Source organism: Babylonia areolata, chromosome 13 (genome assembly GCF_041734735.1).
Source record: "Babylonia areolata isolate BAREFJ2019XMU chromosome 13, ASM4173473v1, whole genome shotgun sequence".
Classification (NCBI taxonomy): domain Eukaryota; kingdom Metazoa; phylum Mollusca; class Gastropoda; order Neogastropoda; family Buccinidae; genus Babylonia; species Babylonia areolata.
Genome location: NC_134888.1, coordinates 3,106,834 through 3,132,505, shown reverse-complemented (window position 1 = coordinate 3,132,505; position 25,672 = coordinate 3,106,834). Strand labels below are relative to the sequence as shown.

The window sequence follows — 25,672 nt, the reverse complement described above, 5'->3', positions numbered from 1 at the left end:
GTGAGAGCTGTATTATCAATGGTTTCTTCATCGCAACAGGAAATCATTTACAGCTTAGTCTTTTTGTGAAGGACTATTGACTCTCAAACTCTGAAGCAAAATTGCACTGGCTCTTAGTGCTGCAGCCTTGGGGTGCTAGATGGCCTTTGGGAACCATTCCCAACACCGACTGTCCTAAAACCATCTTGGCCAAGAGAGTGGGGATGTAACTTGGGGCAAGACACTCTCCACTATGATCAGATTCTAGCCCAGGTAGTCGGAACAGCAGTTGCCTCCTCTGCTGTTCTGATGGTCATAGTCAGACACGACTGACTATCACAACCGCTGTGTAAGTCTTACCATGTGGAAAACTTGAGAGATGTAGAGCTCCTCGTCAACCATGCCGGAAAAGTCATCATTTTGTGGGGATGTAACTTGGGCAAGACACCCTCCACCTGCAATAGCGGAGTGGTTAAAGCGTTGGACTTTCAATCTGAGGGTTCCCGGGTTCGAATCATGGTGACGGCGCCTGGTGGGTAAAGGGTGGAGATTTTTCCGATCTCCCAGGTCAACATATGTGCAGACCTGTCAGTGCCTGAACCCCCTTCATGTGTATTACTATACGCACGCAGAAGATCAAATACACACATTAAAGATCCTGTAATCCATGTCAGTGTTCGGTGGGTTATGGAAACAAGAACATACCCAGCATGCACACCCCTGAAAACGGAGTATGGCTGCCTACATGATGGGGTAAATAAACAAAACGGTCATACACGTAAAATGTTAAATGTTATACGTTTGTCTGAGTGTGTAGGTGTGGGTACCTGAAATCTGATTGAATGACACAGGAAACGAATGATGAGCGCCCAATGGCAGCCGTCAGTCGGCTCTACCCAGGTAGGCAGCCTGTTGTGTAAATGACCCCGTGTTTGTAAAGCGCTTAGAGCTTGGTCTCCGACCGAGGATAGGCGCTATATAAGTATCCATATCAAAATAATTACTAACGGTAGGATGCGCCACAACCGACAGAATTAGGACGCTTAAGGGGTGTGTGACTGATGGCGTTGAACAGGACTGTCACTTCACCATCCGGGGCGGGCGGCAGTGCGAGGACGGCAGCTACCAGCTGCCCGTGGTGGTGCTGCACCTGAACCTGCCGGTGCCTGCAGGCAGCAGCCCCACCCTGCTGAGCCCTGGCATGATGGAGAACCTGTTCCACGAGTTTGGCCACGCCATGCACTCCATGCTGGGCCGCACCAAGTACCAGCACGTCACGGGTGAGTGGGCGTGTGTGTCACAGGTGAGTGGGCGTGTATGTCACAGGTGAGTGGGCGTGTATGTCACAGGTGGGTCGGCATGTCACAGGTGAGTTGGTGTGTCACAGGTGAGTGGGCATGTATGTCACAGGTGGGTCGGCATGTATGTCACAGGTGAGTTGGTGTGTCACAGGTGAATCGGCATGTATGTCACAGGTGGGTCGGCATGTCACAGGTGAATCGGCATGTATGTCACAGGTGAGTGGGCGTGTATGTCACAGGTGAGTGGGCATGTATGTCACAGGTGGGTCGGCATGTCACAGGTGAGTGGGCGTGTATGTCACAGGTGAGTGGGCATGTATGTCACAGGTGGGTCGGCATGTCACAGGTGAGTGGGCGTGTATGTCACAGGTGGGTCGGCATGTCACAGTTGAGTGGGTATGTATGTCACAGGTGGGTCGGCATGTCACAGGAGAGTGGGCATGTATATCACAGGTGGGTCAGCATGTCACAGGTGAGTGGGCATGTATGTCACAGGTGGGTCAGCATGTCACAGGTGAGTAGGTATGTATATCACAGGTGGGTCGGCATGTCACAGGTGAGTGGTTCCAAGTACCAGCATGTCACAGGTGAGCGGTTTTACTTACCAGCAACTTGCGGGTGAGTGGTTCCAATCACCAGCATGTCACAGATGAGTCGGCACAGCACATCACAGGTGAGTCCTTCCACACTTGCTGTCATTTTCCCACTTCTCAGTTTAAAAAGCAAAACCCTGTTTCAAGCACACAAAAAGGACTGATCCCCCCCCCCCGCCCCCTCGCCCCCCCCCCACCCTCCTTCCCTAAAACAAGGTCTAGCACGTTGCAGGTGAGTCGATCCACACTGCCATGATGCGCCCTTCCTTCTTTGATTAATCTGCCTAAAACTAGTAAAAGAAAGACAGAAAGAAAGAAAGAAAAAAAACGTGTTCCACTCACACACGCACACACATGCAGGCATGCTCACACACACACACACACACACACACACACACACAAACACGCAGTTCCCTGTTTACTAGATCAGCTTAATAAGAAAAACACTTTGTGCCTTCTAAAACTCTATGCAGTTGTTACTATTACCTCACACACGCACGCACGCACGCACGCACGCACAAACACAAACACACACACACACATCCTTATATAATTCTAACAGCCAAACAAAATATCTATATGGGTTGGTAAAAAAAACAACCAAAAAACGAAATACACTTCGGCTACAATTTAATATAGGCATGCCATCACATCTACACTGTTTCTACTTGATATGTCCTATTCTGAGCTCCGGGAAAAAAGGGAGGGAAAAAAAAAAAGAGAAAACGTTTTTTGCTATATATATATTTGTATTACTTTTTATCACAATAGATTTCTCTGTGTGAAATTCGGGCTGTTCTCCCCAGGGAGAGCGCGTCGCTACACTACAGCGCCACCCTTTTTTTTTTTTTTTTTGGTATTTTTTCCTGCATGCAGTTTTATTTGTTTTTCCTATCGATGTGGATTTTTCTACAGAATTTTGCCAGGAACAACCCTTTTGTTGCCGTGGGTTCTTTTACGTGCGCTAAGTGCATGCTGCACACGGGACCTCGGTTTATCGTCTCATCCGAATGACTAGCGTCCAGACCACCACTCAAGGTCTAGTGGAGGGGGAGAAAATATCGGTGGCTGAACCGTGATTCGATCCAGCACGCTCAGATTCTCTCGCTTCCTAGGCGGACGCGTTACCTCTAGGCCATCACTCCAAATTATCATAGATAAATATTTAAGAAACCTTTCCACCGGCTACATTAATATCACAATAATCAATAACATGCGTGTTCACGCCATCGTTTTTTGAGTGCATTTTCTCAGCTGCTGGTAAATGACATAGGAACAAGGCGTTGTAGGATAAAATCTGTGAACAAGATCTTTCCCAGAGACTTGCTCTACGATTGTCTTGGGCTGCAGGGTTAGAGGCCAGAAAGGTCAAGGTCATCTCTCGGTGAAAGGGAACACTGATCTCCGTTGTGAGGCATAAGGATGAGACGATAAACCGAGGTCCCGTGTGCAGCATGCACTTAGCGCACGTAAAAGAACCCACGGCAACAAAAGGGTTGTTCCTGGCAAAATTCAGTAGAAAAATCCACTTCGGTAGGAAAAACAAATAAAACTGCACGCAGGAAAAAATACCGAAAAAAAATGGGCGGCGCTGTAGTGTAGCGACGCGCTCTCCCTAAGGAGAGCACACAGTTTCAGTTTCAGTTTCAGTAGCTCAAGGAGGCGTCACTGCGTTCGGACAAATCCGTATACGCTACACCACATCTGCCAAGCAGATGCCTGACCAGCAGCGTAACCCAACGCGCTTAGTCAGGCCTTGAGAAAAAGAGAGAAAAAAAAAAGAAAAGATAAATAAATAAATAAATAGATAAATAAATAAATAATAATTATGATATTTAGAAAAAAAAAGAAAAAAGGTAGTAGTAATGAAAATAATAAAATAATAATAATAAATAAAGAGAGCACACAGGGAAATCTGTTGTGATAAAAAGAGAAATACAAATACAAATAACAGAACCCGTGTCTTGTGTCCAGTTGTCATCAGGAGTTGAAAATAAAAGACTGGCCACAATGACAGCTGGATGTCTGTTGAAATTGAGAATTGGGAGGTGAAAGGGGTTAAGCACGTTGTTCTGTTTTTGACAGGGACGAGGTGTTCGACAGACTTTGCTGAAGTGCCATCGGTACTGATGGAGTTTTTCGCCAATGATCCCAGGGTAAGAGGCACGGGAGAAAGAGTGGAGGTGTGTGTGTGTGATTTTTTTTTTGTTTTTTCTTTTTGACTCACTTGTGTAAACAAAGTGAGTCTATGTTTTAACCCGGTGTTCGGTTGTCTGTGTGTGTGTGTGTGTGTGTGTCTGTGTGTCGGTGGTAAACTTTAACATTGACATTTTCTCTGCAACTACTTTGTCAGTTGACACCAAATTTGGCATAAAAATAGGAAAAATTCAGTTCTTTCCAGTCATCTTGTTTAAAACAATATTGTGCCTCTGGGATGGGCACAAAAAAATAAAAAATGAAGCCTAATTATATGCAAACAGCATTTACTGTTGTATTTATATTTTTTGTATTCTCTAAACTTGGCACTTTGATCTGATATTCTGACCCAACAACAAGAGCAGTCATTATTATCATTTTTTGTTCAAACAGAAACTTCTTTTGCTAAGCATGGAAATTTTATTTATTTTGCAAACGTTTTGGTGCAGATAGTATCACTACACTGAGAGCACTACCCATTGTTTTGTATTTCTAGCAGCAGCTCTCTCCAGGGAGAGCGTGTCACTACACTGAGAGCACCACCCATTGTTTTGTATTTCTAGCAGCAGCTCTCCCCAGGGAGAGCGTGTCACTACACTGAGAGCACTACCCATTGTTTTGTATTTCTGGCAGCTCTCCCCAGGGAGAGCGTGTCACTACACTGAGAGCACTACCCATTGTTTTGTATTTCTGGCAGCTCTCCCCAGGGAGAGGGCATCACTACACTGAGAGCACTACCCATTGTTTTGTATTTCTAGCAGCTCTCCCCAGGGAGAGGGCATCACTACACTGAGAGCACTACCCATTGTTTTGTATTTCTAGCAGCAGCTCTCCCCAGGGAGAGCGTGTCACTACACTGAGAGCACTACCCATTGTTTTGTATTTCTGGCAGCTCTCCCCAGGGAGAGGGCATCACTACACTGAGAGCACTACCCATTGTTTTGTATTTCTAGCAGCTCTCCCCAGGGAGAGGGCATCACTACACTGAGAGCACTACCCATTGTTTTCTATTTCTAGCAGCTCTCCCCAGGGAGAGGGCATCACTACACTGAGAGCACTACCCATTGTTTTGTATTTCTAGCAGCTCTCCCCAGGGAGAGGGCATCACTACACTGAGAGCACTACCCATTGTTTTGTATTTCTAGCAGCTCTCCCCAGGGAGAGGGCATCACTACACTGAGAGCACTACCCATTGTTTTCTATTTCTAGCAGCTCTCCCCAGGGAGAGGGCATCACTACACTGAGAGCACTACCCATTGTTTTGTATTTCTAGCAGCTCTCCCCAGGGAGAGGGCATCACTACACTGAGAGCACTACCCATTGTTTTGTATTTCTAGCAGCTCTCCCCAGGGAGAGGGCATCACTACACTGAGAGCACTACCCATTGTTTTGTATTTCTAGCAGCTCTCCCCAGGGAGAGGGCATCACTACACTGAGAGCACTACCCATTGTTTTGTATTTCTGGCAGCTCTCCCCAGGGAGAGGGCATCACTACACTGAGAGCACTACCCATTGTTTTGTATTTCTGGCAGCTCTCCCCAGGGAGAGGGCATCACTACACTGAGAGCACTACCCATTGTTTTGTATTTCTAGCAGCTCTCCCCAGGGAGAGGGCATCACTACACTGAGAGCACTACCCATTGTTTTGTATTTCTAGCAGCTCTCCCCAGGGAGAGGGCATCACTACACTGAGAGCACTACCCATTGTTTTGTATTTCTAGCAGCTCTCCCCAGGGAGAGGGCATCACTACACTGAGAGCACTACCCATTGTTTTGTATTTCTGGCAGCTCTCCCCAGGGAGAGGGCATCACTACACTGAGAGCACTACCCATTGTTTTGTATTTCTGGCAGCTCTCCCCAGGGAGAGGGCATCACTACACTGAGAGCACTACCCATTGTTTTGTATTTCTGGCAGCTCTCCCCAGGGAGAGGGCATCACTACACTGAGAGCACTACCCATTGTTTTGTATTTCTGGCAGCTCTCCCCAGGGAGAGGGCATCACTACACTGAGAGCACTACCCATTGTTTTGTATTTCTAGCAGCAGCTCTCTCCAGGGAGAGCGTGTCACTACACTGAGAGCACCACCCATTGTTTTGTATTTCTAGCAGCAGCTCTCCCCAGGGAGAGCGTGTCACTACACTGAGAGCACTACCCATTGTTTTGTATTTCTGGCAGCTCTCCCCAGGGAGAGGGCATCACTACACTGAGAGCACTACCCATTGTTTTGTATTTCTAGCAGCTCTCCCCAGGGAGAGGGCATCACTACACTGAGAGCACTACCCATTGTTTTGTATTTCTAGCAGCAGCTCTCCCCAGGGAGAGCGTGTCACTACACTGAGAGCACTACCCATTGTTTTGTATTTCTGGCAGCTCTCCCCAGGGAGAGGGCATCACTACACTGAGAGCACTACCCATTGTTTTGTATTTCTAGCAGCTCTCCCCAGGGAGAGGGCATCACTACACTGAGAGCACTACCCATTGTTTTGTATTTCTAGCAGCTCTCCCCAGGGAGAGGGCATCACTACACTGAGAGCACTACCCATTGTTTTGTATTTCTAGCAGCTCTCCCCAGGGAGAGGGCATCACTACACTGAGAGCACTACCCATTGTTTTGTATTTCTAGCAGCTCTCCCCAGGGAGAGGGCATCACTACACTGAGAGCACTACCCATTGTTTTCTATTTCTAGCAGCTCTCCCCAGGGAGAGGGCATCACTACACTGAGAGCACTACCCATTGTTTTGTATTTCTAGCAGCTCTCCCCAGGGAGAGGGCATCACTACACTGAGAGCACTACCCATTGTTTTGTATTTCTGGCAGCTCTCCCCAGGGAGAGGGCATCACTACACTGAGAGCACTACCCATTGTTTTGTATTTCTGGCAGCTCTCCCCAGGGAGAGGGCATCACTACACTGAGAGCACTACCCATTGTTTTGTATTTCTAGCAGCTCTCCCCAGGGAGAGGGCATCACTACACTGAGAGCACTACCCATTGTTTTGTATTTCTAGCAGCTCTCCCCAGGGAGAGGGCATCACTACACTGAGAGCACTACCCATTGTTTTGTATTTCTGGCAGCTCTCTCCAGGGAGAGCGTGTCACTACACTGAGAGCACTACCCATTGTTTTGTATTTCTAGCAGCTCTCCCCAGGGAGAGCGTGTCGCTACACTGAGAGCGCCACCCATTGTTTTGCATTTCTGGCAGCAGCTCTCCCCAGGGAGAGCGCATTGCTGCACTGAGAGCGCCACCCATTGTTTTGTATTTCTAGCAGCAGCTCTCCCCAGGGAGAGGGCATCACTACACTGAGAGCACCACCCATTGTTTTGTATTTCTGGCAGCTCTCCCCAGGGAGAGGGCATCACTACACTGAGAGCGCCACCCATTGTTTTGTATTTCTGGCAGCTCTCCCCAGGGAGAGCGTGTCGCTACACTCAGAGCGCCACCCATTGTTTTGTATTTCTGGCAGCTCTCCCCAGGGAGAGCGCATCGCTGCACTGAGAGCGCCACCCATTGTTTTGTATTTCTGGCAGCTCTCTCCAGGGAGAGCGCATCGCTGCACTGAGAGCGCCACCCTTTTTTTTTCTTTTCTTTTTTTTATTTCTTTCTGCCTGCAGTTTCATTTTTGCCAGGGACAACCCCTTTTGTTGCCGTGGGTTCTTTTTGGTGCACTAAGGGCATGCTGCACATGGGATCACAGTTTATCGTCTCATCCTGAATGACTAGCGTCCAGACCACCACTCAAGGTCTAGTGGAGGGGGAGAGAATGCTGGCGGCTGTGGGATTCAAAGCAGTGCGCTCAGATTCTCTTGCTTCCTAGCCGGCTGTGTTACCACCAGGCCAGAATTAGACCATTGTGTTGGTGAAAATTCTAGTTAATGACGAACAAGGAAATTAACAAATACTGAGGCCAGGAGATGAAATGATTAACAAATAGCAAAGAGTGGTAACTCTTATCCATTCACAAGGTGCGCAACATTGTTTTGTATTGTCCCTGTGTTCTGTGTGGCTTGGTCAGGATTAAAGAGGCTATGCTAGACAGGCCTGTGTGCTAGCGTAAGCAGCACTGACTTGAAGTTGTGTACCTTGTGAATGGAGAGAGTTACCACTCTTTGCTATTTGTTAATCATTTCATCTCCTGGCCTCAGTATTTGTTAATTTCCAGTTGAAAAACCACCGAGGCAACCATGTGTTCTGTATTGTCCATGCGTTCTGTGTGGCTTGTTCAGGATTAAAGAGGCTATGCCAGTCTTGAATAAAAGCTAATTTGTTTCTGTCTTTGCTGCTGTGTGCACATGTCAAATGATCGGTATAAGGACAGGCCCGGCGTTTCCTTTTTTGAGGAAGTGCCTGGGTTTGTTCCAATGTACCTTTTATTTACCTGTGTGCTAGCTGAATCGGTAGCGTAAGCAGCACTGACTTGAAGTTGTGTACCTTGTGAAGGGAGAGAGTTACCACTCTTTGCTATTTGTTAATCATTTCATTTCCTGGCCTCAGTATTTGTTAATTTCCAGTTGAAGAACCACCAATGCAACCATGTGTTCTGTATTGTCTGTGTGTTCTGTGTGGCTTGTTCAGGATTAAAGAGGCTATGCCAGTCTTGAATAAAAGCTAATTTGTTTCGGTCTTTGCTGCTGTGTGCACATGTCAAATGATCGGTATAAGGACAGGCCCGGCGTTTCCTTTTTTGAGGAAGTGTCTGGGTTTGTTCCAATGTACCTTTTATTTACCTGTGTGCTAGCTGAATCGGTAGCGTAAGCAGCACTGACTTGAAGTTGTGTACCTTGTGAATGGAGAGAGTTACCACTCTTTACTATTTGTTAATGACGAAACAAGGTCTGATCCATGTCACAGGTGATTTCCTCTTTTGCTCGGCACTACAAGACAGGGGAACCTCTTCCAGAGTTTGTGGTCAACGACATGTGCGCTGCCAAACATCTCTTCACCGCTACTGTGAGTCACTGAAGGAGTTTCTCTGAATGTGCTTGACGGTACATGCGTTCTGCTCAACGTCTTTTTACTGCTGCCACGACCCACAGAATGAGTTTCTCTGACTGCGTTTGACAGTATATGTGTTCTGCTCAACGTCTTTTTACTGCTGCCACAACCCACCGAATGAGTAGCGACGCCGCATCACCCGCCCCAGCTGTAGGAACACGTGCAGTTATGTGATGTCTGCCACAGTCCCCGTGCTGTTCTAGAGTAAAACACCTCACCTGTTGATCCTGTCGGCGACGCCAAGTTGTAAGGAGGTGGTAGGGGGGTGGGAAGGTTCACGCTCTCCTCGCACCAAAACAGGACCACATGGAGTGGCTTTTATGAGGTGTTTTACTGTAGAACAGCACGGGGACTGTGGCAGACATCACATGACTGCACGTGTTCCTACAGCTGGGGGCGGGCGACGCGGCGTCGCTGACCAAAGAGGGGCCGACTAGGGAGTGGGGGTGCGGGAGGGTGGAAGGAGGGAGGGTGGCGCGGTGTCGGCGCGACCTCAGAGACTGGACTTTGGACGGAGCGGGAAGGGAGATAAGGAGGAGGGGGGTGGGGGCGAAGGGGGACAGAGTGTGGGTGGTGGGGGGTGACACTGCTTGCACACTATAACACTGTAAATTACTCCGCTTAACATTTTTTTTTTTGCTGCTGTTGTAATTGACAGTAAGTCACAGACTGAGTCTTTTGGGGATGATAAATTAAGCGGAATGGCTGGCGTCCTCAGCATGGCCTGATCTTATTTGCCTTAAGGAGCTAAATGGTTAGGATAATATGTCATGAGCTGTGTTTTGTAGGTATATCTTATAGTTGTTGTGTGGGTTTGTGTGTGTGTGTGTGTGCAATTTTTGTGTTGATGCGGTTGAGCATTTGTATGGTTTGACAGTCCTGATATGGCCCTTTGCAGTCGGCTGGACTATAAGCAACAATAAACAATGAACAATCAATTCTGCAGGATCTACAGCAGCAGACGTTTTACTCGGCTCTGGATCAGGTTTATCATGGGTCGCATCCCTTACCGGGCCCCTCCACCACTTCCATTCTGGCCGACGTACAGCAGCGCTATTCCAGTGTTCCGTATGTCCAGAATACGGTGAGTGGTGTGTGTGTGTGTGTGTGTTGTGTGTTCCAATGTTCCGTATGTGCAGAATACGGTGAGTGGTGTGTGTGTGTGTGTGTGTTGTGTGTTCCAATGTTCCGTATGTGCAGAATACGGTGAGTGGTGTGTGTGTGTGTGTGTGTTCCAGTGTTCCGTATGTCCAGAATACGGTGAGTGGTGTGCGTGTGTGTGTGTGTGTGTGTGTGTGTGTTCCAGTGCTCCGTATGTCCAGAATACCGTGAGTGGTGTGTGTGTGTGTGTTCCAGTGTTCCGTATGTCCAGAATACGGTGAGTGGTGTGTGTGTGTGTGTTCCAGTGTTCCGTATGTGCAGAATACGGTGAGTGGTGTGTGTGTGTGTTGTGTGTTCCAGTGTTCCGTATGTGCAGAATACGGTGAGTGGTGTGCGTGTGTGTGTGTGTTCCAGTGTTCCGTATGTGCAGAATACGGTGAGTGGTGTGTGTGTGTGTGTTTTGTGTTCCAATGTTCCGTATGTCCAGAATACGGTGAGTGGTGTGTGTGTGTGTGTGTGTGTGTGTGTTCCAGTGTTCCGTATCTGCAGAATACGGTGAGTGGTGTGTGTGTGTGTGTTGTGTGTTCCAATGTTCCGTATGTCCAGAATACGGTGAGTGGTGTGTGTGTGTGTGTGTGTGTGTGTTCCAGTGTTCCGTATGTGCAGAATATGGTGAGTGGTGTGTGTGTGTGTGTGTGTGTGTGTGTTCCAGTGTTCCGTATGTCCAGAATACGGTGAGTGGTGTGTGTGTGTGTGTGTGTGTATATGTGTGTGTGTGTGTGTGTGTGTTCCAGTGTTCCGTATGTCCAGAATACGGTGAGTGGTGTGTGTGTGTGTGTGTGTGTGTGTGTGTGTGTGTGTGTGTGTTCCAGTGTTCCGTATGTCCAGAATACGGTGAGTGGTGTGTGTGTGTGTGTGTGTGTGTGTTCCAGTGTTCCGTATGTCCAGAATACGGTGAGTGGTGTGTGTGTGTGTGTGTGTTCCAGTGTTCCGTATGTCCAGAATACGGTGAGTGGTGTGTGTGTGTGTGTGTATATGTGTGTGTGAGTGTGTGTGTGTGTTCCAGTGTTCCGTATGTCCAGGATACGGTGAGTGATGTGTGTGTGTGTGTGTGTGTGTGTGTGTGTGTGTGTGTGTTCCAGTGTTCCGTATGTCCAGAATACGGTGAGTGGTGTGTGTGTGCGTGTCTGTGTATGTGTATGTGTATTGTAGGTGTGTGTCTGTGTTTGTAACATGTCTGTGATTGGTGATGAGTTTCATTTTATAATGGAATGTCCCAGTTATGATCAGTTACGAAATAGATTTGTTCCTAAAAAATATTTGTCTCCAAAATCAGCTTTTAATTTTTGTAAAATGCTCAAAGGAGGCAAAAAAGTCATTTTAGCTGTAAGTAAGATGATTAGATTTGCAAATGTTGCGTAGTTATTCTTTTGGAGTTAAAAGACACATTTGTATCACTAGTTGTAGCTACACAAAAGTGTCACAAGGTGATAGTATAGTTGCAGATTTAGGAGCTACGGAAATGTGCTGAAGATGATGATACAGGTATGGATTAAGGATTTAACGTGCTGCTATATTGGAGTGCCGTGATGGAAATGTGCTTATGATGATGATATAGTTATGGATTAAGGATTTAACGTGCTGCTATATTGGAGTGCCGTGATGGAAATGTGCTGAAGATGATGATATAGTTATGGATTAAGGATTTAACGTGCTTCTATATTGGAGTGCTGTGATGGAAATATGCTTATGATGATGATATAGTTGTGGAAATGTGCTTGCTACACTGTGTCTTGTGTGTTGTTTACAGGCCTGGCAGCTTCGGTTCGGCCATCTGGTGGGCTATGGGGCGCGGTACTACGCCTACCTCATTTCCCGCGCCGTGGCTGCGAGGCTCTGGCACTCCTGTTTCAGAGAGGACCCTTTCAGCAGGTGAGAATGGTCGTCTTTCTTCTGCGGTCATGGGCTGTGAGGGACGGGTGCAGTAGCCGAGTGGTTAAAGCGTTGGACTTCCAATCTGAAGGTCCCTGGGTAACGGCGCCTGGTGGGTAAAGGGTGGAGATTTTGTCCAGTCTCCCAGGTTGAACGTAACGTGCAGACCTGCTTGTGCCTGAACCCCCCTTCGTGTGTGTAATACGCAAGCACGTTACGCACGTTAAAGATCCTGTAATCCATGTCAGCGTTTGGTGGGTTATGGAAACAAGAACATACCCCAGCATGTCAGAGTCCGAGCGCTCCTTCCAGATTCAAAATGTTCTCTCCAAATTGCCTGATTGTTTCTACAAACACCTGAAAGGGGTTGGCATCTCTGCATGAATAATCCTGGGCTGTCACCACGCAAACCAACGCACCGTGTTGTTTCTGTGTCGCAGGAGCTGCCACCACACACAGCTAACACACCGTGTTGTTTCTGTGTCGCAGGAGCTGCCACCACACACAGCTAACACACCGTGTTGTTTCTGTGTCGCAGGAGCTGCCACCACACACAGCTAACACACCGTGTTGTTTCTGTGTCGCAGGAGCTGCCACCACACACAGGTAACACACCGTGTTGTTTCTGTGTCACAGGAGCTGCCACTACATTATTAACACACCGTGTTGTTTCTGTGTTGCAGGAGCTGCCACCACATAATTAACACACTGTGTTGTTTCTGTGTCACAGGAGCTGCCACCACATAATTAACACACCATGTTGTTTCTGTGTCACAGAAGCTGCCACCACACACAGCTAACACACCGTGTTGTTTCTGTGTCACAGGAGCTGCCACCACACACAGCTAACACACCGTGTTGTTTCTGTGTCACAGGAGCTGCCACCACATAATTAACACACCGTGTTGTTTCTGTGTCGCAGGAGCTGCCACCACACACAGCTAACACACCGTGTTGTTTCTGTGTCGCAGGAGCTGCCACCACATAATTAACACACCGTGTTGTTTCTGTGTCACAGGAGGTGCCACCACACACAGCTAACACACCATGTTGTTTCTGTGTCACAGGAGCTGCCACTACATTATTAACACACCGTGTTGTTTCTGTGTCACAGGAGCTGCCACCACACATAATTAACACACCGTGTTGTTTCTGTGTCACAGGAGCATGGGCCAGCGCTATCGTGAAGAGATGCTGCAACACGGCGGAGGCATACATCCATCCCTGCTGGTGGAAGGTAAGTAGGGAGAAACCGTGGCCGAGTGGTTAGTGCGACACGTTCATGGGGCGGGTCAGAGTTTGAGAAGAGAGAACCGTGATCGGATGATTAGTGTGCTGCATGTTTCTCAAGGCCTGACTAAGCGTGTTGGGTTACGCTGCTGGTCAGGCATCTGCTTAGCAGATGTGGTGTAGCGTGTATGGATTTGTCTGAACGCAGTGACACCTCCTTGAGTTACTGATACTGATACTGTAGAGGGTTGTTGTTTTTTTGCCGGGGGGGGGGGGGGTTCTTTCCTGCATTTTAATCTATTTCATCATCTATGTGCTTACGTTTTATGTTATTCGTTTATTTATGTATTTTTTTATTTACTTGTTTATTTAGTTATTTATTCGTTAATTTAATGATATATCCGTTTATTTGTTTATGCACTTTTTTTTTCTCCTCGAGGCCTGACTAAGTGCGTTGGGTTACGCTGCTGGTCAGGCATCTGCTTAGCAGATGTGGTGCAGCATGTATGGGTTTGTTCAAACGCAGCCTTGCCTCCTGAGTGGGTCTGGGAGTTTGAGTCCTTTTGAGCGAAGAGAACCACGGATGCGTAGGTAGCACAACACATCTGTATAGCGTGTCACCATGTATGAGTGATTAGCACAACACATCTGTATAGCGCGTCATCATTGCGTGGTTAGCACAACACATCTGTATAGCGCGTCATCGTTGCGTGGTTAGCACAACACATCTGTATAGCGCGTCATCGTTGCGTGGTTAGCACAACACATCTGTATAGCGCGTCATCATTGTGTGGTTAGCACAACACATCTGTATAGCGCGTCATCGTTGCGTGGTTAGCACAACACATTTGTATAGTGCGTCACCATGTGCGAGCCTGTCGGGTGGAGTGGTTGGTTATGTGATCATTTGGATCCTAAGGCTGTGTGATTTGAAGCATTGTACAGGTGTTGCCGTGTGCTGGGAACTGTATGCAGTGTGGTAGCTGTTGTGTTCAACACAGTTCCGGGAAAGACGTCCGTAGGCTTGCATTTTATAACAGTGTGCCTGTTGGTTTGCGTTTATAGCCGTCACATTCAACAACTTGAGCAGTTTCACCAGAGATGCCTACGAAAGATCCTTGGCATAAAGTGGCAAGACAGGGTCTCCAACCTTCAGGTCCTAGAGAGGAGGGGCCTGCCCAGCATCGAAAGCCTGCTGATCCAGTGCCAGCTATGCTGGACAGGACACGTTGTCCGCATGACAGACAGCAGGATCCCGAAGACGCTTTTGTATGGTCAGCTGAAGGAAGGCCACTGTGAACTTGGAAGACCCTGCAAGCGTTTCAAGGACACCTTGAAGACAAACCTCAAAGCCTGTGACATAGACATCGCTTCCTGGGAAACTGATGCCCTTGACCGCTCTCGCTGGAGGATGCTTAGCTCTAGTGGCATAAAGACGTTTGAAAACAAGAGAACGCTGGCCATTAAGGAGAAGCGTGAGCGAAGGAAGCAGGGCTCAACTTCTGGAGACGTTTTCCCTTGCAACACCTGTGGGAAGTGCTGCGCATTCCAGAATCGGCCTCCTCTCCCATATGAGGACACACACACCGACAGATAAGCCTGCCTGCCTACTCATCCGTCGGTCCGACGGGAGACTCCATCATCATAGCAGTGTGCCAGTGGGTTTGCATTTATAGGAGTGTGCCGGTGGGTTTGCATTTATAGCAGTGTGCCGTGGGTTTGCATTTATAGCAGTGTGCCAGTGGGTTTGCATTTATAGCAGTGTGCCAGCATTTATAGCAGTGTGCCAGTGGGTTTGCATTTATAGCAGTGTGCCAGCATTTATAGCAGTGTGCCAGTGGGTTTGCATTTATAGCAGTGTGCCAATGGGTTTGCATTTATAGCAGTGTGCCAGTGGGTTTGCATTTATAGCAGTGTGCCAGCATTTATAGCAGTGTGCCAGTGGGTTTGCATTTATAGCAGTGTGCCCACTCATTTATAGCAGTGTGCCAGTGGGTTTGCATTTATAGCAGTGTGCCCACTCATTTATAGCAGTGTGCCAGCATTTATAGCAGTGTGCCAATGGGTTTGCATTTATAGCAGTGTGCCAGTGGGTTTGCATTTGTAGCAGTGTGCCAGTGGGTTTGCATTTATAGCAGTGTGCCAATGGGTTTGCATTTATAGCAGTGTGCCAGTGGCTTTGCATTTATAGCAGTGTGCCAATGGGTTTGCATTTATAGCAGTGTGCCAGTGGCTTTGCATTTATAGCAGTGTGCCGGTGGGTTTGCATTTATAGCAGTGTGCCCACTCGTTTATAGCAGTGTGCCAGTGGGTTTGCATTGCTTACTGTGTGCCCCAGTCACTGTACCCAGCCATGGTGTGTTGCAGGAATGCTGGGGGAGAAGCCCACAGTCGACAATCTGGTGGAGTCGCTCGTCACCGACTTGGACAGCAACGTACAGCGCTTGTACAGCTAACGTGCAGCGTCCATTAGTTGTGCTAACGTGCCGCCATGTACATTTGTTGTACTGCTAACGTGTGGCAGTATACATTGGTTGTACAGCTGTCATGCAGCAGTGCACATTGGTTGGTTGTACAACTGGTATGTGGCAGTGTATATTGGTTGTACAGCTGTTGTGCGGGAATGTGCATTGGTTGTACAGCTAATGCGTAGCAATATACATTGAGGTGCAGCTTACGTGAAGCCATGTACACTGGTTGTACAAACGTGCAGCTATGTACATCAACTGTACTGCTAACGTGCAGTTACATACCTACATTGGTTGTACAGCTGACCTGAAGCAAAAAGTACATTGGTTGCACAGCTAACGTGCAGCAGTTTACAGTGGTTGCACATCTTTCGTGTGCACATGGCCGTTGTGAATGAGACGTTTTTGGATGTGACCTGGTGTGATTGTGTTGTGAAGAAACAGTGGTAGCTGTGTGTTGTTGCTGTGAATGCTGCTTCTGTGTGAAGACTTTTTTTCAGTGCAGGGGGAAAAAATTTGACTGTGCATAAACCTTTACATCATGGCTGTTGTGACTGTCCATTTTCTGCATAATTGAATCTTTCAATGATCTTTTGTGTTTAAAAAAAAAAAAAAAAAAAAAAAAAAAAAAATGAAGAGAGTGGATTGGAATTATTTGTTCCTTTTATGATGATCAGTGAGATAGTTGTTTGTGTGTATTTGTTGTGGAGTGATTGGCAAGGTGTGTGTGTGGGGGTGGGCGTGGGGAGGGGGGGGGGGATGTGAAAGGGTGGACATTTCATCCAGGTCCAAAATTGATGACAAAGCAAAAGGTATGTCATGACTTTTCCTTTGTTTTGTTATGTACAGAAAATGTTTTGACTTCACCAAAGAAAACTTACACCCTGTCGCACTTTAGATTTTGTTCCACCAAACCGAAGAGAATAAATGAATGAATAGAGCATCTCAAGAGATGAAATGAATATGTGTAAGAATGGTTTTATACTTGATTTGAATTATGATTTAACAAGTTGAATGAGTAAATGAATTTTTTTTTTTTTTTAATCCAGACATAGGTTGTAAAAGAATTATGGAATAAATAAATGAATGAATGTCATGGTCATTTATTTCTTTATTCATTCTAGCGTTTCCTTAATCATTGTACAGAACCTAGTTACAAAATTATTTTTTCATCCTATTATTTGTTCAAATACACACACTCAGTACAAAATTCACGGAGTGATTTCTTGGACATTACAACATTATGTTGTATTTGTATTATTGTTTTTCTTTTTAATTTATTCGTTCAATCTTTGTTTATTCATAACCTTGTAATGCTCAGAAGCGTTGTTGTGGAATCATGAAATCATCATGCAGTTTCTGAATAATTTTGAACAAAAGAAGAGAAAAAAAAAGGATGTGTGGTTTTGCCTTGCTATTTTATCAGCAGTGATTCCTGACAAAGCTTTAGTTACCCCTCATCCCCCTAAAAAAAACCCAAATATATCAGAATTTTTAGGTCTTGGCACAGTTTGTGTGTGCATGTTCTCATCACACATGCAGACACACACACTTTATTAAAGTGAAAGACAAAAATAAATATTTATATGTACATACATACATACATGCGCGCGCACACACGCACACATCCTACAAACAACAAACCATACTTTATCTCTTATAAAAACAAAAACACAACTTTTCTTTTTTGACTTTTTTTAAATATTATTATTTTTTTTTTTTTTAATCATTATCCTTCCTCTTACACCACAAAACACATTCACCATTCACGAATCTTTGCAAGAAAAATACACGCAAAGTTGGAAATGGATGATCGCTCGCCATCCCAAACATCTGCCATATTCATACAGGCATTTTAACCTGGTACCACCAAAAAAAAAAAAAAAAAAAAAAAGAAAAGAAAAAAAACATACAGATATCCAATGGAATGGCTGAGGAAGGCTGAAATCGTTGCCTTAACTCATCTTTAAGAAAAAAAAAAAAAAAAATTCCTGATTTCATTCTCTGAACCATGCAAAAAGCTGTGTTGCAAGTGCATGGCACAAGGAAAGGTTGATTGAGACACCAGCCACCTCCTCCTCCCCTACCAAACCCCCACCACCACCACCACCACCACTAACCTCCCTAGTCTCTATTCTCCCCCCCATCCCCCACCCCCACCCCGCCCCCTCCCTGAACAATGTTTTGGCTCTCTATAGCCAAGGGCTGAGTTGTGCGAGCAACCAAAGCCAGCACGAAGTTTGCTTTGCATTAAGAATGATCCCAACTCTACACCAGTTCCAGAGACGAAGGAAAGTTCTTAACGCTTAGCAAAACTCTGCACTGCCAAGATCACTCGAGCATCAAGTAAGACATACCATCACCAGGGCTCACGAATAACACAAACAAACTACATCCTAAAAAAAGACCCAACACTTGAAACAGCACTTCTGACACAATTACAAAATCCAGAAACCACCAGCTTTGACTGGTTTCCAACAACCTCAAATGTTTGACAGTTAACCCACTACCCAACTCGCACTCTCCCACTCCACCACACGTAACGATCAAGAACCAAGCTGAGCAGAGGCTTTCAAGAAAACATCCGACAATACATACTGCAATCACTGCTGCCTGAATAGATTTGGAAGACTTTTACTTTTTTTGTATTACTTATGCTCTGAGTTGTAGGCAAATCTGTATCCCCCACACCCCTCACCCCCTCCCTAAACTGCCAAAAGTGGGTGGGAACTTTAAAATTGTTTTTTTGAATTGCTACTTTTAACGTAGTATTTATCGGTTGCTGTGTGAAGAGATTCGCTCATGCTTTTTTTTTTTTTTAATTATTTTTTTTAAGACTTTTCTTCTTGCATTACTTTTGTAAGCAAATCTGTATTACCCCCCCAAACTGCCAAAAGGGAGTGGGAATGTTTTGGGGTTTTATTTCTACTTGCCACTTTGAACGCAGTATTTAATGGTTGTTTCACCTCTTTATGAGCGATATCTATGAACAGAAAAATGTGCAAAACTACTGTGCAGAAATACTGGTCTGTACTGGTTGGACGAAAACAATAGTAGTACCTGCAGCTAGTTACCTCCCTCCTTCAAACTGCCTTCTGTTCAGCTATAAACGCTATTCATAGATTGCTTCCAGATCTCAAGTCTACTTTACTGAATGTAAGAATTCCGGCATGACCATGTGCGTTGCTCTTCAGTGACTTTCCAAAAGTTCAAACTTTCTTTTTATGCTTAAAAAGAATCACATACACACAATGTCACAAACTGCATCACTGACAAAAATCTTTGAGCTGTTTACCAAACAAGTCATTTTGTCATTTCTTGCCAGTAAATAAAAAATAAAAAAGAAAGAAAAAAAAAAAAGTCTAAGGTCAGACTATCACGGACCAGACTTCACAGTTACACATCACTATTATCACAGAATTTTTTTTAATGTAGACTCAAACTCTAAAAAACATTTCAGTAAGTATAATGTATCCCCATCATAACCTCCCATCTCTAGCTCAGTAAAAAGTGAGAGACTGTTACAACACAAAACAAAGCACTAAAAAGAAATGTACAAATTACCACAATGCTGAACTCTCAAGCAGCCTGGAATGTTGAACAACAATCATTCATTCATTTTGTCATCTACAAAACAGCCATTCAGATAATTCTTGGTGAGAACAGTAACACACACAAACCATACAAGACTTTAAAAAAATAAAATAACATGCCCTTGAGCTATGATTTATATACATTCCAGTGTCCTGCTTCAATAGGAATGTTCTGCCTGCAATTGCATAACGCCCAGGAAAACCTAGTATTTGAAAGACCAGTCACACACACACACACACACACGCAAACGTTTGATACTGTAACTACTGTAAGATGTCTGGTGTCAACAAACTGCTGCAAGGGAAAAACATTTTTTTTTTTCCCATCATGGTTTTGGCATTGGTCCAAGTTGGTCGTCCAAACGAGCGGTTGTCATTGGTGGAGGTGATGGGTACACGACAGCTGTCATCATCACGTCATGCGGATGCTCTGTAGGATCTGGAACACAGCTGAACAAACAAAACAAAGCTTTTTAACCCTTTGAGCCCTGAGTTTCTGAGCAATTTTAACCCTTCTGCCTGAGCTCCTGAGCCAAAATTTGCAAATAAAGGAAATTTTCTATCTAAAATTACGTTTAAATAACATACTTACCGTGACCCAACTAGTGCAGACTCCGGCAGGGGTCTGACATTCCTGCCTGTGCAAACTACTATCCGCCTATGCGGAGAAAACGAAACTACGGCCGATAACCTCAATGTGTCACAGCAGATATAAAAAGAGTGCCCTGACCACTGCTTTACTGGTGGTAGAGAAAAATGACATAAGGCCTAGCCACCGGTTGAGCGGTGCGTAAACACTTGTGTTTTGCTATTGGTTGACTTATATTGAAATCCATCTTTTTTTATCCAAAGAACATGCAAAAAACACAGTGAAAAGGCGCGGCCATGTTGGTACTACGTTCGCTGACATCAGAATATTACGGCTTTTCTGATTGGCTCTTCAATATAAGTCAACCAATAGCAAAACACGACACAAGTGTTTATGCACTGCTCAACCGGTGGCTAGGCATTATGTCATTTTTCTCTACCACCGGTAAAGTGGTGGTCAGGGCTCAAAGAGTTAAAAATTTCTATTTAACTTGCCTTGCAAAATCGTGTTAACTACTTTACCTTTCCCGGAACCAAATCCCTTACTCAGGTTCATCAGAAAGTACTGATTGGGCCTTTACTCCACACATGAGAAGTCTCCCTCATAAAAAAAAAAAAAAGGGACCAAAATTCCATGACCATAACTTCATGTTTTAAGCACATCAAAGATGAATTTAAACCAAATGCAGGAAAGGAACTGGTGATTTTTCATTCACGTAGCTAACAAATGCCAATGGGAAATTCTAATTCTTGGTAGTGCTAATCTGCATGGAATTAGCACAGTCTTAGAACACTGCGCTCAGTTTGCTCAGCATATTAGGACTAAGAATTTTCCAAGGTGCAGCATGGAATCAGCATAAGTCTTAAAACAATCCGCTGTTTGCTTAGCAAATTAGGGCTAGGAAATTTTCCTAAGTGCATGAAATTACAACAGTCTTAGAACAATGCACCAAGCTTGCTAAGGTAATTAGGGCTAAGGAAATTTCATAGGTGCATGGAATTAGCAGAGACTTTAACGACCTCTTAACACTAAGCGAGCTTAGCTCTGCTGAAATCAATTGTGCCAACCCATCTTTGCAACTTTGGAGTCAGCGGTTTCTTCTGTTTCTCTCCAAAACAGTCGTGTTTATTTTCATTTGACTGTCACCCAAACTGCACGCTGAACCAAGCCAAACGGCTCACTGCCCAGGCATCAAGATGTCAAAACAAACATCACCTCACAGGCACATGACGTCTCACACAATGTAACAACAGGAGCACTGCACTGAAGCAGACTGCTATCCATCATCAGTCAAAAATTAGCACACACATTCACACACCCACAATGAAAAACATGGAAAAAAAACAACTGTATGTTCATTTTGAATTCATGCTGAATTCTAACATGCCACATTTTCAAGCTGACCACACAAACTCCTGATAAAATGAACTGCTCAACAGACGTCCAATTATATAATAATATACATATTTCAACATTAATATATCATTGTCACATTTCTGATATTCTATACTTTGTTCTACTTCTACTACTTCCACTAGAAAAGGAACTAGCTACTTTTGTTTTCTCCGCATAGGCGGGTAGTAGTTTGCACGGAACAGGAATCAGACCCCTGCCGGAGTCTGCACTCGTGGGTCACGGTTTACTATGTGAAATTAAAATGAACTTTAAATAACAAATGTAAAAGACTAAAAGTAAAACCTATCTTCACCTTCCCACCCCTTTTTCCGTGTACTGTTTTGGCTGTTCCTTCTTCGGCGCTGTTTCATTTGCATTAACCCCATGCCAGTAATCCTGAATCCTTCATACACAAAGTTAAGACACATCCAGGATTATCTGCCGCAATCCCACTGTTAGCAGTCCTCAGAAAGCTCTGTCAGGTCACCATGAGGCCATGATCAAGAGGAGACCCTGCACTGCTGCCGTGTCACTTCAGTGGTGTTTAGCCAGTGCCTGTTCTGATTCAACATACACAGGATACCACCTACCGTGTCCCCTATAAATGACAATAATCACTTTGTCACGAAGCCAGACTGAGTTAGCATCCCCCTAAATCAGTCTTCCCTTTCTCCTTCTCTCTGTTTAACAAATAACATCAACTTTCTGATGATTCTTCAATATCTTCTTGTGACTGATGCAAACTGGACATCTGTGTTTCCATAACCTACCAAACTCTGACAAGGTTTCCATGATCTTTAGTGCAAGTATCTGGTCATTTACATGCATGTGTGAAAATGTTAATAAAGCATTAAAAAGTCTGCATATCTGTTGGATGGAGAGATGGGCAAAAAACCTCATCTTTTACTGTGGAACAGACGTGTGTAGTCAGGTTCAAATCCAGGACCCTCTGGAAGAATACTTCTCTAACAAAAACTTACAGAAAACAGCCCTTTTCTTTTGCAGCTCCTTCAATCTGAAAATGACTCCCCAAAGAAATCTCAACTCTGCCATACTGACTCGCATCTGACATGAAGTGAGGAAATGTAGGCCACAGTGTCAATCTAAAGTTATGAACCTGACTTTGTTCAGATCAAAATGGTGTTAAGCAAAACAAGAGATGACTCATCAATTATTCGGACAAGACGATAAAATGAGATCCCATGTACAGCATGCGCTTAATTAGACCACACAAAAAAAACTAAAAAAAACAACAACAGCAACATGGCAATGAAGGTAGTGTCTGTCAAAATTCTGTAGAAAAATCCACTTTGACAAGAAACAAATACACATGCAGGCAGGAAAAAATACCAGAAATGGGTTACGTTCTCACTGTAACCTGGCACACTCCCTGAGGTGAGCAGCCAGAACTTCACACAGTGAAATCTGTTGTGACAAGTGGAAGAATATTCCACCTGCATGGCCATGTGTGCAACAGAAAACCGTTACATACATCAAGATCACTGATTAAATTTGTTTTAATCCGATTCTTTGTCTCGTCATGAACAACTGACACAGACATGAATGGAGATCATAAATTTGTCTTCAAATACAATTCTGTGCTTGGTCACATGCAGGTGACACTGAACTGACATTACATTTCTCAAACTTTTTAAACCGCCTGGGCGTGGCTCTTTGATCCTTCTTGGAACACAAGAATTTGTATCAACGAGGTATAACAGTAACAACAAAACGTGGACTATTTCTCTGGAATGACTTATCAATGATTCGTTAGATACTACTTGAAAAAGTTTGACAGCGAGTGTCATTTTACACTACTTGCATCGTAGCAACAATGATCTCACCTGAGCCACAAACGACGAACACAAACAACGCCAGCAATGCAGGACCAACCGGGTATTTTTCGTCCGCGGGTTTCTGAAAAACAACAAACCTTGCTGTTACCACGGTTTTGTGATCGTCATTCACCACGGCATTACTACATCAGTTGATACAAAACAACACGAGAAAAGATTGATCTGTAAAATTATTCAACTGATCGCATTCTGCACACAGATCTGTCACGCATGCTTGGAATCACCATCTGGAAAGCACGTAAACACCTAACGACTTTGAACAAGTGTTGTACATACCAACGATTTCGGCACATTGCCCCGAGTGTTGATATTTTTTGAATGCTTTTCACTGGCAATACGCATTCTCTGTTTGAAAGGCATCTTGTTTCAGTCAAATGTTTTGCAATAACTTCGAATTTCTCCCTGCGAAGTTGTCCCTGCCACGATTCACTGTTGGCTTATGACCTATGCAAAGAGGGTGGCGGAGGGAAGGATTTATATTACTACACAACTACGTAATAAGAAGATAACTATCTTTTGTAGCTCATGAAATGAACATGAAAAAAAAATTCATTTGTATATAAAAGGCAAATATGCACTTAATATATAAATATATGAAGACAACAGTTGTATGCAATAAGTAACATATCGGACTATTTCTTGTTTTATAATGACGTGTACATGTGAGCTGTCGCGAGAGTGAACAGAGATAAAACTTCCTGCGCACGTGGTGTGTGTCTGATGCCGTCTGCAAACATCACGAGAGATGCGACTTGACAGATTTACGCCTTGGAAAAGTTATGGCGCAGATGGCTTCAAAGGCGTATTGCAATATCATATACCTCCCAGTCTCTACACCTCCAGGATCATCACACACACACACACACACACACACAAACACACACACACACAAACGGCACTCAGTCACACACACACACGCACACACACACACACACACACACACACACACACTCTGTGTGTGTGTGTGTGTGTGTGTGTGTGTGTGCCGGACACTGACACAACACACACACTGACGTACACATACACACACACACACTCACACACACACACTGACACATGCACACACACGCGCGCGCGCGCGCACATACTCACACACACACACACACACACACACCCCGTCACACACACACGGCACACTGTGATGCACACACACGCTGGACACACACTGACACACACACACACACACACACACACACACACACACACACACACCCCACTCCACCCCCCCCACACACACACCCGTGACACACACACACACACACACACACACACACACACACACACACGTCGGCAGTCACACACACACACACACACCACACACACACACACACACACACACACACACACACACACAGACGGATCAGTCGAGGCAGTTCCCAGTACTTGAAAAATGTCAGTGTACATGTCAAGTGCAGCATCCCACGATCGTGAAGCGAAGTCAAATTTTATGTTATAGTTTTCATACATCAGCCATCTGTGGCCAGCCGGGCCAGTTGTCCTGCACACGACACTGAAACATGCTGTTTACAGCTCAGCAGGCCAATCACAATCGCGCGCGACCCTGTGTGCCATACCAAAGTAGGTCATCATAGCAACCTGTTTACCGCAGACCAATCACAATCGCGCGCGTGCTATAAGCACGGATATCACAGTAGGTCATCACAGCAACTGACCTGTTTTCCACATAACTGACAGATAAAAGAGAGAGCAGGAGACGGATCTGTCAAACAACTCCAATCGAACAAACTTGACCTTAAGGTGTCTAGACGCCAATAGGTCGTTAAACTCCAATAGTAGGTACGGATCTGTCAAACAACTCCAATCGAACAAACTTGACCTTAAGGTGTCTAGACGCCAATAGGTCGTTAAACTCCAACAACGCGCGCGGATCTGTCACGGGCCGAGTTTGTGACATCGAGGACTTGGTTATTAAGGTCGATCTGTCACTCGAATCCAAGAGAACTCATCTTTCGTTTCTTGCTAAATACCCTCCCTTACGGAACACAACAATACTTGTTTTATCCATATTCAGTTTACTTTTAACTGTAAGTTACGTGCTGCAGCGTATAAACTGTTCAACTGTCGCTGCAAACCCACGTGTTGTTGTAGATAACAAAATCATATCATCAGCAAAAAAAGTAGAACAAACAATTCAATCAAATAAAAAAAGTAACTCCATGTTGACCATACTGCATTATTTCCAAAGCAATTTCATTAATAAAAAGTGAAAACAAGACCGGGCTACAAACATCCCCTTGTTTAACCCCACGAATGCAGTTTACACCGTGACAATCAGATAATGTTGCCCCAGCTCTCACTCTCGCTTTCAGTTCATTGTACATGCTTTTCCCACAATGATGTAACTTACCACTGATTCCATTCTTTAATAAAATAGGCCATAAAAGTTTTCTGGAAATGGAGTCAAACTGAGGCCTTTTCAAAG

At 45.0% G+C, this 25,672-nt stretch overlaps 2 protein-coding genes across 2 annotated transcripts in view; one reads left to right on the top strand and one right to left on the bottom strand.

The window, feature by feature from the left end:
* LOC143288981 (mitochondrial intermediate peptidase-like) overlaps positions 1–16,496 on the top strand; it is a 37,172-nt gene extending 20,676 nt beyond the window's left edge. Inside the window, exons 14-20 of the mRNA XM_076597703.1 lie at positions 1,055–1,259; positions 3,959–4,029; positions 8,922–9,020; positions 10,012–10,149; positions 11,977–12,098; positions 13,262–13,335; positions 15,696–16,496. Of these exons, the coding sequence (XP_076453818.1) occupies positions 1,055–1,259; positions 3,959–4,029; positions 8,922–9,020; positions 10,012–10,149; positions 11,977–12,098; positions 13,262–13,335; positions 15,696–15,784 (798 nt within the window). The 3' untranslated portion in view covers positions 15,785–16,496. The remainder of the gene's footprint in view (positions 1–1,054; positions 1,260–3,958; positions 4,030–8,921; positions 9,021–10,011; positions 10,150–11,976; positions 12,099–13,261; positions 13,336–15,695) is intronic.
* A 2,122-nt stretch (positions 16,497–18,618) lies between these two features.
* On the bottom strand, positions 18,619–23,696 carry LOC143288982 (stress-associated endoplasmic reticulum protein 2-like). Its single transcript, XM_076597704.1, has 3 exons — positions 23,506–23,696; positions 23,218–23,290; positions 18,619–19,839 (listed from the first exon to the last, which is right to left on the bottom strand). The coding sequence occupies exons 1-3, from the start codon at positions 23,587–23,589 to the stop codon at positions 19,802–19,804; spliced, it is 195 nt and encodes a 64-aa protein (XP_076453819.1). The 5' UTR covers positions 23,590–23,696; the 3' UTR covers positions 18,619–19,801.
* Positions 23,697–25,672: the final 1,976 nt, after the last annotated feature.

Bases quoted from the DNA above. Each gene is read 5' to 3' on its own strand.
- LOC143288982 (XM_076597704.1), bottom strand. From the start codon at position 23,589: ATGCCTTTCAAACAGAGAATGCGTATTGCCAGTGAAAAGCATTCAAAA. The intron at 23,291-23,505 runs GTATGTACAACA...GTTGTTTTTCAG, and splicing joins GCAATGTGCCGAAATCGTTG to AAACCCGCGGACGAAAAATA. The intron at 19,840-23,217 runs GTGAGATCATTG...TTGTTTGTTCAG, and splicing joins GTTCGTCGTTTGTGGCTCAG to CTGTGTTCCAGATCCTACAG.